The sequence below is a fragment of the Aulostomus chinensis genome, chromosome 9 (genome assembly GCF_037954235.1).
Source record: "Aulostomus chinensis isolate RoL2024-O1b breed Wild chromosome 9, RoL_Achi_v1.0, whole genome shotgun sequence".
Taxonomy (NCBI): Eukaryota; Metazoa; Chordata; class Actinopteri; order Syngnathiformes; family Aulostomidae; genus Aulostomus; species Aulostomus chinensis.
Window position 1 is genome coordinate 1,154,928 of NC_141328.1, and position 17,627 is coordinate 1,172,554.

Genomic DNA, 17,627 nt, shown 5'->3' on the forward strand with positions numbered 1-17,627 from the left:
CATCCAATAATTAATAAAGCTGCTGTGAACCTCCAGTTTTCGTATTATTGCTCATGCTAACTAACTTAAATCTAGTGTGAATTTCAAAGCACTGGAAGTTGGAGTCTGTAGCAAATATTACTGCTTTAATTACACACTGTTGTATTCACTCCCCTGCTTTCTTGGCACCAGAGAATTAGAATGGAGTTTTAAACTTTGTATTCACTAATTTGTCAAATCAAAAGCCTGACATTTTAAAAAAGAAACATTGAAAAAATCCACCAATCCATTTTCTACCTCTTATCCTGTTTGGGGGGGGGGGGGGGGGCTGTCCTTCAGGCGATTAACAATCATTAACATGTAAAATGAATGTATTTTTGTTGGACTGGATTCGTTTGAGCTGCTGGGTTATCCTGGGATGACAGCCTCCATGTCATATGTTGATTTCTAGGATGTAAAAATGTCAACAAAGCTGCAGTCAAGGATCAGCCCCTCCTCACCTCAGGCCTGGCCACCTCAGGTGAGGAGGCTTCCCATTCCAACACAGCAGCACCTGAATCTGGCGCTGGCAGCCTGCTAGAAGACCTCTCACACGGAGAGAGAAACAAGGCGGGGTGAATAATAAACATTTATAGAAATTATCTTGTAACACTGATTGACATCTGGAATTATTTCATGATTGTACCAGTTAAGAAATAAATCTTGAGCTTCAACTGCTTGATTTATGGGACAAGGTGCCAACATGTTTGATTCTTTCCCCCCAGGTTGCACGACGAGTGGCATCAGGAACATGCTAACCACTCAAAATGGGGCTGAAGCTGCTGAAATCAGAAGCAGCAGAGCTGAGTGGGCGAGTCGCGCCTCCCCTCATGGCAGCAGTTCTGACAACAACTTCATCCTTCCAGATGTTTTCTTGTTCGCGCTGGTGAGAGGAACAAAGACATCGATCCAGACACTGCAGGTCCAGGCGTCGCTCACTCAGTCATAAAAGCAACATCTCAATGGATTTATTTTCCATCTATTTATTCATGACAACTTTAAACTTGAGCTTCCTGCTGGCAGCACCCCCATCAACAGCTGACAGCTTCACCATCCTCAAACTCCCCCAGGTCTGATGCTACCAGAAGCAGCTGACTTCACCCTGAGCACATTCGCCCTTTTAGCATGATTAGCATGTTGCTGGTACCCCAGTGGCTGGAGGTCTGCAGTCACATGATCACTGAAATGGTTGATGAGGTCATCATCACAGTTAGTTGTGCCGTTTTGGCTCTTCACCCAGGAACACCGTCGCCAACCCAATTGTCCCCCACAGTGAGTTCAATGTGGTGGTACAGTTCTACTCTGGGACCTCCCTGCCTTTCCAGCCACACAACTGAAATTTAGCCAGGAACTTTGTGTATTTAATTCCCATAAACCAGGGTCTAAATTTAGTCCGGGAATCTACCACCAAAAAGCCCCTGCTTGGGAGAGTAGTGGCAGTGCTGAACATTTCTGATTGGCTGAGAACTTGAATATGCAGCTGCAAGGTCACTGTCATTTCCATCTCACATCACTCAACTGTGGTGTGAGATGGAAACACAAAGGAAGGATCTGGATGATCTTCCTGAGGCTTCAGTACCATGGGGGCAGCACAGACAACAGTCAGCCACAGCTGCCTTCAAGCTCACCTACCAGGCCCTTTGGTCAAAATGCTCCTATAACAGCATGTGAAGGAGGCGACATGAAGCCTTGAACGACGACAGTCAGCTGAATGTGTGGAAGGAGCGAGCTGAATGGGCTGGCCTGGGTCAGCTGATCATCAGCTGATGTGGGGTTGTAAACTGAACTTAACTTTGAGGCCTGAACGAATGTTCTGACCACATCGATACACGTCAGCTAAGTACCTGCTAGCTGAGAGCTGGAGTGGGACGCCAGCTTTCTGTCTGAGGGGAAATCTGCTGAAATCCAGATCCAACAAAAAATCTGTGGGGTTGAAAATTTAGCATTCCGAGGGACATGAACATGCGCCGACCTGATGGTTTGAAACTTTGGCCACATTTACCAGGAACATTGACACGAAGGAAACGGTTTTGAGCTGGAGTCACTCGAATGAAGACGAGTGACTCCAGCTCTTGGGAGGATGGTCAGGTCTTCACTGGCAGGTGCAACAAGAACATCACCAGAAAATGCTAACGGAAAATATCCTTGTGTGCTCCATCGTCCGCAGGTTTATTCTGCAACCACCACCATAAGAGAGTTCAGTTGATGGGAGACAGTCCACCTTCAGTCCAGCAGACATCGGTCATCAGCAGTCAGTCAGTGACTTAGCAGGAGGTAAATAATCCAGTTCGTCGCTCTCCTCAGGCCCTCGGAACACCGCAGAGCTCCTCTCTGTGTCTGGTGAAAGACAAGGAGAGACGAAGATGAAGGTCGAACACAATCACATGAGACACGAGGAGCTGAGCGGAAGTGTGGTGAGACAGAAGCTACATAGAAGAGGGGAGGAGTGAAACTTTCATTGCAATATTATAGGGGGCGCCATTTCAGATCAGCTGACAAAACTGGGTCACACCCACAAGAATTTATGAGGCGGAACCAGAGAAACTGAGACAGACAAGATTAAACAAGATGAGAGCAGCTCAGAGACAGAGAAATGAAATGTTACATTATCAGATTTTAGAAAGAAAAATCACGTTGACATTCAAAGAGGCTCAATATTGAATAATCTTTGACGTACTGAGATCCAACAACAGAGGTTCCCGAGTCCGGATCCTTCCGCCCTCGAGCTGAGCTCTGCTCTCCAGGAGCTGCTGCTCACTGGGATTCATGACAGCTGAACACGGACAGAGATTCAATGACGATGTCGAAACTAGAACCTGAACAAGCTTCCATCTGTTCTTCAAATAGGTGTCAGCCTACCTGAGGGCAATGACTTCAGTGGCTCCCCAGGAGATGGACACTGTGGGACAGCGGTGGTCACTCCTCTTGAGTCCGGTCCCAGCTCGCCTCCCTCCTGCGAGACACAGTTGCTGGGCAGAGGATGATCGTACAGGTCCTCAGTCGGCAGAGATGGCTGGCTGACCTGAGACTCAGGGGGCCAAGCTGGTCTATGATGCTGGTCTCTGGTTGGCAGAGACCTGGACCCTGTACCATGAGATCTGATATGGTTCCTGGAAGATCCTGAGATCTGGGAGTGAATGTCATACTGTGAGAGGCCTCGACTCTCATCAGTTTCACATGGGCCGTCGAATGAGGTAGAGGAGGCGGATGGAGCAGGAAGGGAGGTGGAGGTCAAAGCAGGGATGGAGGAGGAGAACTGGAGTGGGTGAGAAGATGGGGGTGGGCATAAGGCAGAGGATGAAGGAGGCTGGTAACTGTACTCCAGAGGATCCAGTTTGGAGAACTGGTGGGACAGAGCTTCCACATTGGAGTCCAATGACTGAGTGGCTCTGGACAAGGACTGGGAGGAGGGAGGACGATGAGAGGAAGGTTGGATGAGGGGCGAGGAGCTGCTAATCCTTGTAATGTTGTAGATATCCTGAAGTTTGTCAAACACCTGTGAGGAGGACAAAGTTAAGAGCGGACGAGGATCCGAGCAAGAACCCTGAGGAACGCCCAAGCAATCACTTTCTACCAGACTCTTGCCGCCCCCCTAAGGCTGCAGGCTCAATGAGAATCTAAGACAACATCCTGGTAACTTCTCAAGTCTTCCAGACACTTGTCACGGTTAGTGGGCAGTGCATAATCAGAAGGTAAAATTCACGACAAAGCAAACTCCAGTTACAACCTGTCAGAGCCAACATTGTTGTTTTCTGCAAACACAAAAGGAAAATCATTGTGTTTCAAGTGCTGGTGGTCTCGTTCCTGTTCAATCCATTTGAATTACCATTCCTGGTGGTTCACACATGTTCATGTCAGCATCACACTTAGAGGAACGCGAGGTTGATCCTCTGACAGAACATTCAAGATGACAACGGCCCTCACTTATCAATTGAGCATCGAACCTGGCGTACATCTGAGCCCAGGAATGAGCATACCACTGGGCTCAGGAGGGGTTTGTTAAACTGGCTACACCTCACTGACCAAGGCATACAAGTGACCTGCTGTTCATCAATGCACTGACAGACGACAATCGTCATATAAATGTCACGCCCAAATGTCCTCTGGTTTGGGAAGCCTGGAGCCCCTTGATTTTACAACACAGAGAAACATAACGCAGCTGAGAGGACGAACTTCTCTGCCCTGGAGATTGAAACCTCCACGTCACCTGATCTCCAGAACCTAACAGTGAAATAAAGGGGAGTTGGAATATGTGGTTAAGATTGAAATCTGATACTCTACATGGCCAACAGGGCTGCAGTCATCACCAAACACCAGTGGATGTTTCAATATGCACTTGATTCACGGAGACTGTCATTGATGGATGAATGGTAGAAGGGCGTGGCTGCATGGAGGAGACACAGGAGCACCATTGTGAACGTCAGAACATCCAATAATACCCTGATCAGAACCTCACAGACACCCGACTTGCTTTCTCCTGCAAGTTCCTCCATTGATGGTGACAGCCGTCCGTCCTGCGGCAGCCTGACGCTGCGCTGCATCCTCACCTGTTTGGGTGTAGGTTCAATGCTCTGTTGAACCTGCGCTCCTACTCTGTTGCAGAGTTCATCGTGAATTGAATACTGGTCAACCATACCTGGGCACAAGTGCATGAGAACTACACTAAGAGTGTGGTGGTGTGCTGGTAGTGAGGCTGCAGACCTCAGAGCAGTTTACAGGAGCAGACTAAGAACCAGGGGACCTGTAGAGTCCTGACTCTGTCCTGGAGGCTTGGAGGCCTTTACAAATGTCTGTTGATGCTTTTGGAGTGAAAGAGTTCACGTTGGGGTGCAGCCGAACTCAATTATAAAGAAGTAAAAGTACTGCGTAATGACATCAGAATGAGTACTTGAGGATGTGACATGTACCAGGAGGAGTCAGAATAGGACCTGAAGAAAGTGTGAGTCCGGATCAGTGAGTGTCTTACTTCTATGTTCCTGTTTAGAAACACGCGTGTAGTCGGCCTACATGCTTCTGACACGCCCATGTTACATGTTTGTGTGACCAACGTGTCTGGTAGGGTTGTGGTTGCTATGTGACAACAACATAGAGGCGTAACCACTGTGGAAACACGTCACCGTCACGTTGATGCACACCAGTTCCACCTCCCACCACGACGAAGGTCCTGATGGAAGAGCGGCGCCGTCAGCGGACGCAGGACAACCAGATCTGGATCAAACGACTGAACGATCAATGATGGTGATTATTGGCATTGTCACTCTCTGTGGGGGAGGGGGGTTCTCTGAGGTCATGTGATGTTTCATATGAATCCATCAAGCCGGCAAGGAGACACGTGACTCGGACGGACACAGATTTCTTCATCTGACAGGAACTTATTACATGAGTGTGACGCGGTGTAGCTGCTCAGCAAGGAGATGACTCCGCCCCCATGTCACCATGTCTCAGAGATCAGACTGCCATCGCTGCTATTTTGATTTATTTATATTCAAATGAATACGTGGCTGTGTGTCCTTAGACACCCGTCAGAATGTCCAACAGTCCTGCGACCCTTCCAGGTCCACCGTGCTGCACTGCAAGGTCACGCCGAGTTGAAAATATTTGTGCACGACAGGGTTGTTTTTGGCAGATTTAGTCTCAGTCTCAGTCTTTGGACTAAATGCTTCTTAGTTCTAGTCCCATGTTCGTCATTTCTATCCTTGATAGTTTTAGTCCACCAAAACTCAAAGGTTTCAGTCAAATATCAGGGATCCTCTCAACAAAGATGTGTGTGTACTGAAGAGGCCACTCCAGTGTTAGAATGAAGCACTGAACTGATCCACCTTCAAAGGGGAGTTTCCCCTCTTTTTCTCTCTCTACCTTTTACTTTTATTATTCTGTTGCAGAAGCAGACAACACACTGGCCCACAATAGGAGTATTGTATCACAATAAAACAGGATAAACTAAATAAAAGCACACTTGACTTCCATGTGAACGACCTCATGTCCTCCATGTTGGCTTCAGCTGCTGTTATTGGTTAAAGTATCCAGGTGTGTTGCTTAGACAGGGAACAGCAGCAGGTCTGAGGACTCCCGTGTTTCCCAGTCCCACAAACACGGGTCAAAGCACTCCACCTGCCCCCCGTCCACAAATGGACAGGGTTTTCTTCATAACATGCTAGATTACTAGAAGGCTGCTTTAAACCAGCCAACATTAGCGGCCCTGGCAGCCCCGTTCATTCTAGCTTTAGCATGTAGCACTAGGAAGCGCTCTCTGCTCCACGGGGAGGTGGAACCACCACCACCACCACCACCACCACCACCAAACTTTGGGCTTCATACAAACAGAAACTGCATCTCAGGGCGAGCCTCACAGACTAAAGCTACGCTTCAATCATCCCTCTGTTCACGACCACCCGACGCCGCTGCTGCTGCCTGGTGAGAGTCTCGTCCACTGCAGACAGGCCCAGACTGTGTGTGTGTGTGTGTGTGTGTGAGAGAGAGGCTTTTAGAGGTTGTGTACTGATGATGGGGGCGTGGCCAGTAGGACCAACAGCTCCAGCTGGCTCCATGCTGATGTTTGAGCTCTTGATTGACAAGTGTGATTGACAAGATTGTGTCACCTCAATCATCAGTGGTCTCTTCTTTCTCTTCTTGTCCAGACACCTGCATGCCAGAGACACAGTCTCCATGGATCCAGACGGCTCCGTGGCGCCTGCTGATGACCCAACACAACTTTAATGAATACAGCAGTAGAGACAGAAACACGTGTCACGCCACATGTCTGATTATTTGATATTTATGATCTAAATCTACAGCTGATCAGAACATCAAACAGAGTTTGGACAAAGAGGTAAAAATTATGTCCCATTTAAGGTTGGACAGGAACATGATCCATGTGAGGGGAAGTGACGACGGGGCGAATAGGAATGAATGTTGTACTGAGCAGGACACAAAGACAAACAGCTGCTTAGAACTCCGCTCATCAGTGTCATGTGATGATAATGCGACAGTACTGACCTGAGATCAGCCGGCGGTCAAGCTGTTTACTCCAAGCTGCTGCACACGACCCAGTCGGACTGTCCTGAACCTTGTCCACCACATCCTTCTAGAGACACAACAACAACTCACCCACAAATACACAAATGCCTGCAATCGTGGAGCAGAAGGCCCAGTGCAACTGCCTGCACTTGTGTGTGTGTGTGTGTGTGTGTGTGTGTGTGTGTGTGTCCCCTAACCAGGTATACGTCTCCTGACTTCCTGTCCCTCTCCAGAGCTCGCCGGCCTGTCAAAACCTCCAACAACACCTACAACACACATCAGGTGGATCACCAGGTGAGGATAGGTGTCATGCAGTTAAAGCTTCATCAGCTCTGACTACAATTCCCATCAGCCCCTGCAGCGTCTCACCACTCCGAAGCTGTAAACATCAGTGACTGTTCCCAGTTCTCCATTCCTCACATATTCATCAGGAAGGTACGCCAGCGTTCCTCTTACTTTTGCCGTTTTACCGATTGATGCTGTCTTAGATGGCGAGAGTGCTGGTGAGCCGCTAGACACAAAGCGAGCCAGACCAAAGTCCCCCAGCTTTGCCACCAGGTGGCGGTCCAGCAGGATGTTTGAACTACAACCCAAAGAGAGGAATCATTGAGGTCTGTTTCCTAGAGGCAGAAGCAGCAGACGTGATGGAAGCCCGGGGACTCTCTCCATCATCTTAAGAGATCACATGACACGTAAAACACATCAGTGACATGACGTCCTGAGTATCAGAGGACAGTGACAAGTTGGAGTATCAGTGAGAGCTCCTGCAATGATGCGTTTGGACCACCAAGGTCATTTTACCCGCACTAGAAAACACACACATACAACCTGCAATTATTTTTCTGTCCTTCATCAACATGACTAAATAACTCATCAGATATGTCAGAAAACAAAAAGGCGTCATGTCCGTGTTCACAACATCACCTGGACATGAAAACAACTCCCGTCTGTATGACAACAGCTTTCACCGTCATAAACAAAATAAAAATTACGCTGAAGTAACAAAATCACGATGGTGATTTGGAAAAAGAAAGAAGTCATGATTTGTCATGTCTGTTGCCATGACAACAAGCTGCTAGTTGCGTGTAGTGTTGTGAATTTCTCTCTGCATCAGATCTTTGGTCTGATCTCATCACGGTTTGTTTGTAGCACTGTCCTCACTAAACTAGCCAGTTTCTAATGTTACATTTTTATTCTTACTATCAACTGTTACTTCTTTTTTTCCACGTTTGTTTGTTCAGAAAAACTTAAGTTTTGAAGGAGTCAAGTCATGATAGTTGACCTCTTTACATCTCCGTGGATGACGGGTGTGTGACCCTCAGGAGGCGAGTGGAGGAACTGGAGAGCTGCTGAGGCATCTTTAACCACGCTGACCCTCTGACACCAGGAGAGGGCGCCAGACACCTGCCCACCCGCCCACACACACACACACACACGCACGCACGCACGCACACACACACATGCGCACGCACACACACACACACACGCACACACACAAATTAATTTAATACCAGATGAACCGACGGACTCATGTACATTTGATGTCCAAACATCAATGAAGGGACAATGATGATGATGATGATGATGATGATGCCATCAGTCTGAAACAAGCAGCAACTCTCATTCTGAGCTGTTGCATCAGTGTGTGTGTTTGTGTTACGCTGTGGTATGTGTGTGTATCTGTTATCAGAATCATAAACACTGAGTTGTTCCCGAGGTGTCTCACACAGTGCAGCTGGTCCTCCAGTGAGCGGTTCTCCATGTAGCTGTAGATCAGACACACGGATCCTTGTCCCTCACAGAAACCCAGCAGATCCACAATGTTAGGGTGTCTGAACCTGAGCAGCACAACATGACTTAATCATCTCCACGTCACCTTGATGATGATGAGATGAGGAGGAGGAGGGACTCACTTTGATAGTTTGACCACTTCAGTCTCAAAGGTTTCCTTCAGCACCTTCCAGTCCATCAGACAGCCCACATCCTGTCAACAACAACACTGACCAATCACAGCCCACATCCTGTCAACAACAACACTGACCAATCACAGTCCACATCATGTCAACAACAACACTGACCAATCACAGCCCACATCCTGTCAACAACAACACTGACCAATCACAGCCCACATCCTGTCAACAACAACACTGACCAATCACAGTCCACATCATGTCAACAACAACACTGACCAATCACAGCCCACATCCTGTCAACAACAACACTGACCAATCTCAGCCCACATCCTGTCAACAACAACAACACTGACCAATCACAGCCCACATCCTGTCAACAACAACAACACTGACCAATCTCAGCCCACATCCTGTCAACAACAACAACACTGACCAATCACAGCCCACATCCTGTCAACAACAACACTGACCAATCACAGCCCACATCCTGTCCATAACAACAACACTGACCAATAACAGCCCACATCCTGTCAACAACAACAACAACACTGACCAATCACAGCCCACATCCTGTCAACAACAACACTGACCAATCACAGCCCACATCCTGTCAACAACAACACTGACCAATCACAGCCCACATCCTGTCAACAACAACAACACTGACCAATCACAGCCCACATCCTGTCAACAACAACAACACTGACCAATCACAGCCCACATCCTGTCAACAACAACACTGACCAATCACAGCCCACATCCTGTCAACAACAACAACACTGACCAATCACAGCCCACATCCTGTCAACAACAACACTGACCAATCACAGCCCACATCCTGTCAACAACAACACTGACCAATCACAGCCCACATCCTGTCAACAACAACAACAACACTGATCAATTACAGCCCACATTCTGTCAACAACAACTATGATCAATCACAGCCCACATCCTGTCAACAACAACACTGACCAATCACAGCCCACATCCTGTCAACAACAACAACAAAGACCAATCACAGCCCACATTCTGTCAACAACAACAATGACCAATCACAGCCCACATCCTGTCAACAACAACAACAAAGACCAATCACAGCCCACATCCTGTCAACAACAACAACAATGACCAATCTCAGCCCACATCCTGTCAACAACAACACTGACCAATCACAGCCCACATCCTGTCAACAACAACACTGACCAATCACAGCCCACATTCTGTAAACAACAACAACACTGACCAATCACAGCCCACATCCTGTCAACAACAACACTGACCAATCACAGCCCACATCCTGTCAACAACAACAACACTGACCAATCACAGCCCACATTCTGTCAACAACAACAACACTGACCAATCACAGCCCACATCCTGTCAACAACAACTATGACCAATCACAGCCCACATCCTGTCAACAACAACACTGACCAATCACAGCCCACATCCTGTCAACAACAACACTGACCAATCTCAGCCCACATCCTGTCAACAACAACAACACTGACCAATCACAGCCCACATCCTGTCAACAACAACACTGACCAATCACAGCCCACATCCTGTCCACAACAACAACACTGACCAATCACAGCCCACATCCTGTCAACAACAACAACAACACTGACCAATCACAGCCCACATCCTGTCAACAACAACAACACTGACCAATCACAGCCCACATTCTGTCAACAACAACAACACTGACCAATCACAGCCCACATCCTGTCAACAACAACTATGACCAATCACAGCCCACATCCTGTCAACAACAACAAAGACCAATCACAGCCCACATCCTGTCAACAACAACAAAGACCAATCACAGCCCACATCCTGTCAACAACAACAACACTGACCAATCACAGCCCACATCCTGTCAACAACAACACTGACCTATCACAGCCCACATCCTGTCAACAACAACACTGACCAATCACAGCCCACATCCTGTCAACAACAACACTGACCAATCACAGCCCACATCCTGTCAACAACAACACTGACCTATCACAGCCCACATCCTGTCAACAACAACACTGACCAATCACAGCCCACATCCTGTCAGCAACAACACTGACCAATCACAGCCAACATCCTGTCAACAACAACAACACTGACCAATCACAGCCCACATCCTGTCAACAACAACAACACTGACCAATCACAGCCCACATCCTGTCAACAACAACACTGACCAATCACAGCCCACATCCTGTCAACAACAACAACACTGACCAATCACAGCCCACATTCTGTCAACAACAACTATGATCAATCACAGCCCACATCCTGTCAACAACAACAACACTGACCAATCACAGCCCACATTCTGTCAACAACAACACTGACCAATCACAGCCCACATCCTGTCAACAACAACACTGACCAATCACAGCCCACATCCTGTCAACAACAACAACACTGACCAATCACAGCCCACATCCTGTCAACAACAACACTGACCAATCACAGCCCACATCCTGTCAACAACAACACTGACCAATCACAGCCCACATCCTGTCAACAACAACACTGACCAATCACAGCCCACATCCTGTCAACAACAACAACACTGACCAATCACAGCCCACATCCTGTCAACAACAACAACACTGACCAATCACAGCCCACATCCTGTCAACAACAACAACACTGACCAATCACAGCCCACATCCTGTCACTGACCTGTTTGAGTCTTTTGACGGCGCAGTCCGTGTTCCTCAGCAAAGCTCTGTACACGACACCAAATCCCCCCTCCCCCACCTGCAGGGAGGGGGCGAACCCCTCTGTCCCAGCATGCACCTCTTCATATGACCAGCACATCACACCGCCACTTTGGTTGCCGCACGCCACTCTGATTGAGGTCTGGAAGGGGAGATGTTCACCTTACTGAAGTATTTTCTCTTTACATAGTTAACTTGATTGATTTGTGACGATCCATCGCTGCTGATGAATGGTTATTGATGGTTACCTGGGCGCATTCATGTGGAACAGACTTTAAAATAGATGGGGGTGGAGCAGGTCCAGGTAGTGTTCTGCCTCCTCCTTTGTCTAGCGAGCACATGTCTTCATCATGTCACATTCAGAGGTAAATTGAGATATTTTACATGGAAACATCGATTAATGTTGTCATTGTATGTTGTCACTCATCCTGACCAGGTAAGTGTGTGTGTGTTACCTGTCGTGCTGAGTGAGCAGGCAGTTAGTGTCAGTGGAGCTGACAATGATACAGGAGGAGGAGGGAAGAATTGCGGGACAGAGACTGGAGGAGGAGGGGGAGGAGACCTCACACTGGCCGTCCCTGTAGATCAATCAGACAGGTGATTTCCTCTCTGTGGGGAACTCAGAGAAAGACTGAATGGCTACTTGGAGCGTTGAAGTTGAAGTTTTTCTACATCAGATCCACCAGTAAACACCAGACTGGTGGATGGTGGAGGTTCAGTTCTACATCAGATCCACCAGTAAACACCAGACCGGTGGATGTTGGAGTGGTGGAGTCTTAAAAACCTGGGTTGCTAACAAGAGTCTAGAGGAGCCTACAGAGGTCCTGGAGGTCATTAAAGGTCATCAGGGGGAAACACAAGAAGCCTGAAGCTTAGTGGTGGTGACCTTGAAGTCATGTGACCCTGGTGTAGCTCCTTCCTAGGCTAATGTTAGCTTAGCACTGCTAACGTAGCGTCCAGGCTTCCAGCATCATCAGAGGGTTCATTAGTGAAGATGATCTTGATGAACTGAACCTGGAAGATCATCAACTTTTGTTCACCAGAGCTGATTTACTGGTTCAATCACCACAATCACATAGAGCGATCCTATTGGCTGCTGGGGGAGGAACCAGGCTATGACCACTTCCTGTTGGGGGAGGAACCAGGCTATGACCACTTCCTGTTGGTGGAGGAACCAGGAGATGACCACTTCCTGTTGGTGGAGCAACCAGGCTATGACCACTTCCTGTTGGTGGAGCAACCAGGCTATGACCACTTCCTGTTGGACTACAACTTGACATCCTCCCTGACAGGATCACTTCCTGTTGGACTACAATTCTTCATCAATGACATGCTAATCTCCAGTTCATGCAACCATTTTCAGGTGGTAATTTCAAGCTGCTCACTTGGGAGAGCAGGTCAGTTGTGGACATTCCAGACTTGTTGCCACAGTAACCTCGTACAGTCCCAGTCTCTCCCTGCTGTTGGTTCGTGGCATTCTTTTATGAGTTTAATTCACTACCCCTCTAACATATACTCCCGGTGGTTACTTTGCCTGTCATAGCAACAAGTTAACACATTTCATAGCCATTCATGGTGTCTGCTCACCACATCACTCTTCCTCTTTACTTGTGCACATAGATAGAGACAGACAGGAAGTTCAAAAATCACTTCCGCTTGGAGGAAAAGCAATACCCTGAAAGACAGGGGTGTCCAAACTTTTTTCACTGTGGGCCACATACAAGAAAATATACAAACAGACGGGCCACACACTAGAAGTGATAGTGTATTAAAGTTAGCAAAATCGATCCATTGTAGGTTAATTATGCTTGATAATTGAAGAGACTTGAAGAAAAGAAAAAACACAGCTTTCCACAATGTTTTTTTCATTTATTTTCTTTGGAAAAGGGTTGGCAGCTCCTCTCAAAGCTCAGGTTGCTCCTGAGTCAGTCTGGTGATGCCCTCACAGCACTGAAGAAGGGGGGAGGGATGAGGACGTGTCAGGCCTGCTATGCTAATAGGTTATTGGGCTTATTAGCACACCAACTAACGTTTGTTAGCAAATGTTATCGACTTGAATTAATGAGTACTAATTTATTAGATACTAAGGCTTATTAACATATGAATTATTAATTAATTGACCCTCCCCCCCCTGACGCATTTACTTCACACATTCCTCATGCAAATCCGGCTGCTGACTGGCCGGCAGAAGTAAAGACAAGTAAACAACAGCGTTTCAAACACAGCGCAGCCTACTATTGATTGTTGGTCCATGAACACACATCTGGAACATCTGGATCGGTCCCTCATAGCTCCAAGTCTGGGTCCACTCCTGCAAACACCGCTGGATGTCTGCCCGGTCAACCGCAGGTGTCCGAGTGTCCGAAGCGGGCAGCTGAAGCACCATTTCAGCCTCTTCCTCTGCCGAAAAATCCCTTCCTGGCCATCTTTTCTCGCTCTGCCGCGTTCACGGCTTCAAGGACTACAGCGCTGCTTTACGCAGCCAAGCTAACTTGACGCACGCCGGTGCGCAAGCCTCCTGTTGGTGCCCATGAAACCTGATCCCCTCATGCTCAGTACCGTTTTTTTCGTCTGTTTATTGGCTAAAAGAATATCTACCTGATATTCTGAAATAATCTCATAGGCTGGTGTCAAGTGTCAATCAAGTGATGCATGGTCCGCTCTGTAAACTGGGGTCTGGTTGGGGTTTCAGCCCTGCGGCTCAACAAGCCAGGCCCTGATTGGCTCAGCCTGCTACTGACGTGTTCAGCAGACCGTCACCGAGACTGAGAAGGAGTGTCGTGGAGATCAGAGCAACACTGGCTGCTAGCTACAGGGAGGGACAGGGGGACGTTAGCATGGCGACCGAGGAGTGGAGTGGTGCCAGCACTCCAGCGACACACTGAAGATGAGAGTTCAGCAGGGAGACAGTAAATTCTACTGCGTGGAGTCTTACAGATTAAGTTCATGCCGATAGTTTGAAGGTGATGACGTTGGGAGCATGAAGGTAGTTTGTGGGTGTTGCTTGCCGGTTGCCTAGCAACATTTTAACTCAACTCCGGCTACAAGTCACTTAATTCATCGAGATTGGGTTTTTATTAATCGTTACACCACCAGGTTACGAATGAGGTACAACATGATCGGATACATTGTTGCCGCTAAAGTCCGTCGTATTCGGACGTTGTTTACGCGCTGTACCGCCACCGGTACAGCGCTGCTTCAGAGGTTAAAGTCAAGTTCCATGTGTGGGCCATGTTCCATTATATTTTTAGAATATGCTGCGGGCCAATTAAAATCGGACCACGGGCTGCAGTTGGCCCGCAGGCCGTAGTTTGGACACCCCTGCTGTAAGATGTCTTCGAGCAAAGGTCAGATATTAGAGGTCAAAGTTCAGAGGTTGTGAACTTACAGTCAAGGATGATATCTCGGGGGCGTAGAAGCTGTAAGTATTCCAACAAGTCCAGGAGCTCGCCAACACGACCGTTCCTGTTCTCCCACTGGTTCATCACCGCAGCAGTCCGCCTTTCTTTCCTCTCAACCAATCGCAAGTCAGTTTGATCTCCAAGGACCTCTGAGGCTGCGAGAAACAGACAGAAAGGTGAGAAAACCAGCAGTACCAAACCCGGCCTGTTTTTTACTGAGGGTGTTGGGCTGCTTCAGGGTGGCGGCTGGCGTCCAGCATTCTCCGGTGCTGGTTTTAAGGTTCTGGATGTCACGCTGGAGCCAAATTCTAATGACTACAGTGAGGAAAGTACGTCCCCCTTTTCCTGGTACCAGTATTGGTTCGAATATGAACCCACCCAAACACATACACACACACACACACACACATCCTTGTACTTATATCTTTGTGAGGACTTTCACTGATGTAATAAATTCCCTAGCCCCTCCCCTGAACCCTGACCATCTCCACTGACTGCCTGACCCTAACCTCGACCCTAAACCTAACCTGAACCTGATACCTTGACCCTAAACCTGACCAGAAAATGATTCTAACCTTGACCCTAAAACCAAGTCTTGACCTTCAAACGGCCCTTTGAGGGTTTGTGTGAGGACCGGCTAAAATGTCCTCACTCTGTAGGTTAAATAGGTATTCTAGTCCTCACTATGTAGCAAGTACAAGAACACACGCACGCGCGCGCGCGTCGTAGCTGTTCTCAGTTATAAGACAACCTTGGTTGTGGTTCTAACTCACCAAAGCGGGTCCAGTCCTGGTCTGACAGTCCGTCCATGACCCGGCAGAACTTCCAGGACACGTTGGATGGCAGGTTGTAGAGGAACTCCCCTCTGACGTCTCCTCCGGACATGTTCTCATGGGAATGAAACTCTGGCTGAAGTTTTCGCAGCTTCAAGTTCGAGAGCTAACAAGCTAACAGACCGACACCGAGCTGCCGTCCCGGTACCGTTCACACGCACGTTCACACGCGGGTCCCTGCGTCACACCGGCGCGGCCCGTCACAGCACCGATCAAGTTCAGAAAAATCTCAGAAGTTTACCTCCGCTTCTTCCGGTTACTGCGTTTAAAAGTTAGCTGTAATAAGGGCCACTTCCGGTGTTGTGTCTTCAAACATAAAAGCCGAGGTCACCGTCACGGGTCACCGCTGCGTTCAGCTGGTCTGAACCGACGAGCCTGGATGGATCTATTTCCTTCGTCATGACATGGACTCATTTGAAGAGAATGCCTGCAGAAACGTCCATATCTGGCATGCTGACATTATCACCCGCTAATGAGACTTTGACCAGTTTGATCAACCCCTGGGGACTGGACTGGATGGTCAGTGGCGAGATTGATGTCCCGCTTCTTGTTTTGTTTTATGAAACATCAGACAGTTGCGATTGGAGAGAAAATATTCATCTTCTTAGTCGCAGAAATGTTTCATCACAATGTTGGGCCAGTCACTTGGACAGGAATCACCTGCCAATCAGCCTCACTGTTGAAGTTGTAGACGAGTTTTACCACATTTCTCTGTCTGCTTTGTCACTGCTAGAAATGTCTCCACTTCAGATCATCCCAGAGGTCCATCATCCTCGAGGAGATGGGTCCTGGCGGTCCGTCTGTAAATGTGGAGAACAGCAAATGTTATTAACATTTCCATGTTTCCTCCATTCTGTGTTATAAACTGTTTTCTTGTCTGTACCAACATCTCCTGCACGTCTGTCCCTCCTGGTGAGGGATCCTCCTCCCCTCCTCACCCTGAGGTTTCTCCCATTTTTCCCTGTTAAAGGTTTTCTATGGAGTTTCTCCTCAGTCGATGTGAGGCTCTGAGGGCCGAGGATGTTGTTATGATGCCATGAAGCCTGGAGACAAACTGGTGGTGAAAACAGGCCACAAAGAAACCTGCCTTGGCTCAGTTCATTTTCATCAGAAATAAATCTGCTCTGGCACCATTCCTGTTCTGAGCAGATGTAACTTTTTTCATTAGAATCTCTACATTTCCAAGTTTGTCCCCGGTGGAGCGAACACTTCCATGAATCCTGACTGAACCCCCGGGACATTCATGGGATGATCTTCTAATGTGATGACATGTCTTTGATGATGAATATAAATACTGCACTCAGTCTCGTCAGGGTGTAGCACTTCACTTCCTCTATGTATCTTGACTCATTTCTTCATGATGGCGTCCAGCTCGCCGCCACTTCAGGGACTTTTCTTTTTTACAGGAAGTTCTGAATTAAGATCTTCTCCCCATACTGACTGACGCTGCTCATTTCCCTGTCTGAGCTGAACTACGGCAAGTCAGAGGGTCTAACTAGAATCTGACATCACACACACGCAGAACTCAGGGTGCCTTCAGGTGCTGCTCCAACAAACCACAAACCCACTAAAGATGAGTGGGTCAAATTACTTCCAAACAAAATACAAATGTCCTGAATTTTTAATTTAGAAACTTACTTTATCAGATCCTAGTGAAGAGTTCTGGATGACTTGAAATTCAACCATTAAAAGTTGTGTACCCGATTATCCATG

The 17,627-nt window shown here is 47.9% G+C and overlaps 1 protein-coding gene across 5 annotated transcripts; it reads right to left on the minus strand.

Moving 5' to 3' along the window:
- Nucleotides 1-113: 113 nt before the first annotated feature.
- Nucleotides 114-16,188, minus strand: irak1 (interleukin-1 receptor-associated kinase 1). Of its 5 annotated transcripts, none has more exons than XM_086212956.1 (15): nucleotides 15,855-16,188; nucleotides 15,069-15,236; nucleotides 12,136-12,258; nucleotides 11,929-12,008; nucleotides 11,643-11,822; nucleotides 8,949-9,019; nucleotides 8,762-8,873; nucleotides 8,318-8,439; nucleotides 7,405-7,618; nucleotides 7,233-7,301; nucleotides 7,015-7,102; nucleotides 6,618-6,709; nucleotides 2,878-3,514; nucleotides 2,696-2,791; nucleotides 115-2,355 (listed from the first exon to the last, which is right to left on the minus strand). In XM_086212956.1, the coding sequence occupies exons 1-15, from the start codon at nucleotides 15,964-15,966 to the stop codon at nucleotides 2,264-2,266; spliced, it is 2,256 nt and encodes a 751-aa protein (XP_086069082.1). In that variant the 5' UTR covers nucleotides 15,967-16,188; the 3' UTR covers nucleotides 115-2,263. The 5 variants fall into 5 exon arrangements, with proteins under 5 accessions (XP_086069083.1, XP_086069082.1, XP_086069080.1 ...); XM_086212954.1 differs by having other exon boundaries at nucleotides 11,929-12,023; XM_086212955.1 differs by having other exon boundaries at nucleotides 6,618-6,712; nucleotides 15,855-16,187.
- Nucleotides 16,189-17,627: the final 1,439 nt, after the last annotated feature.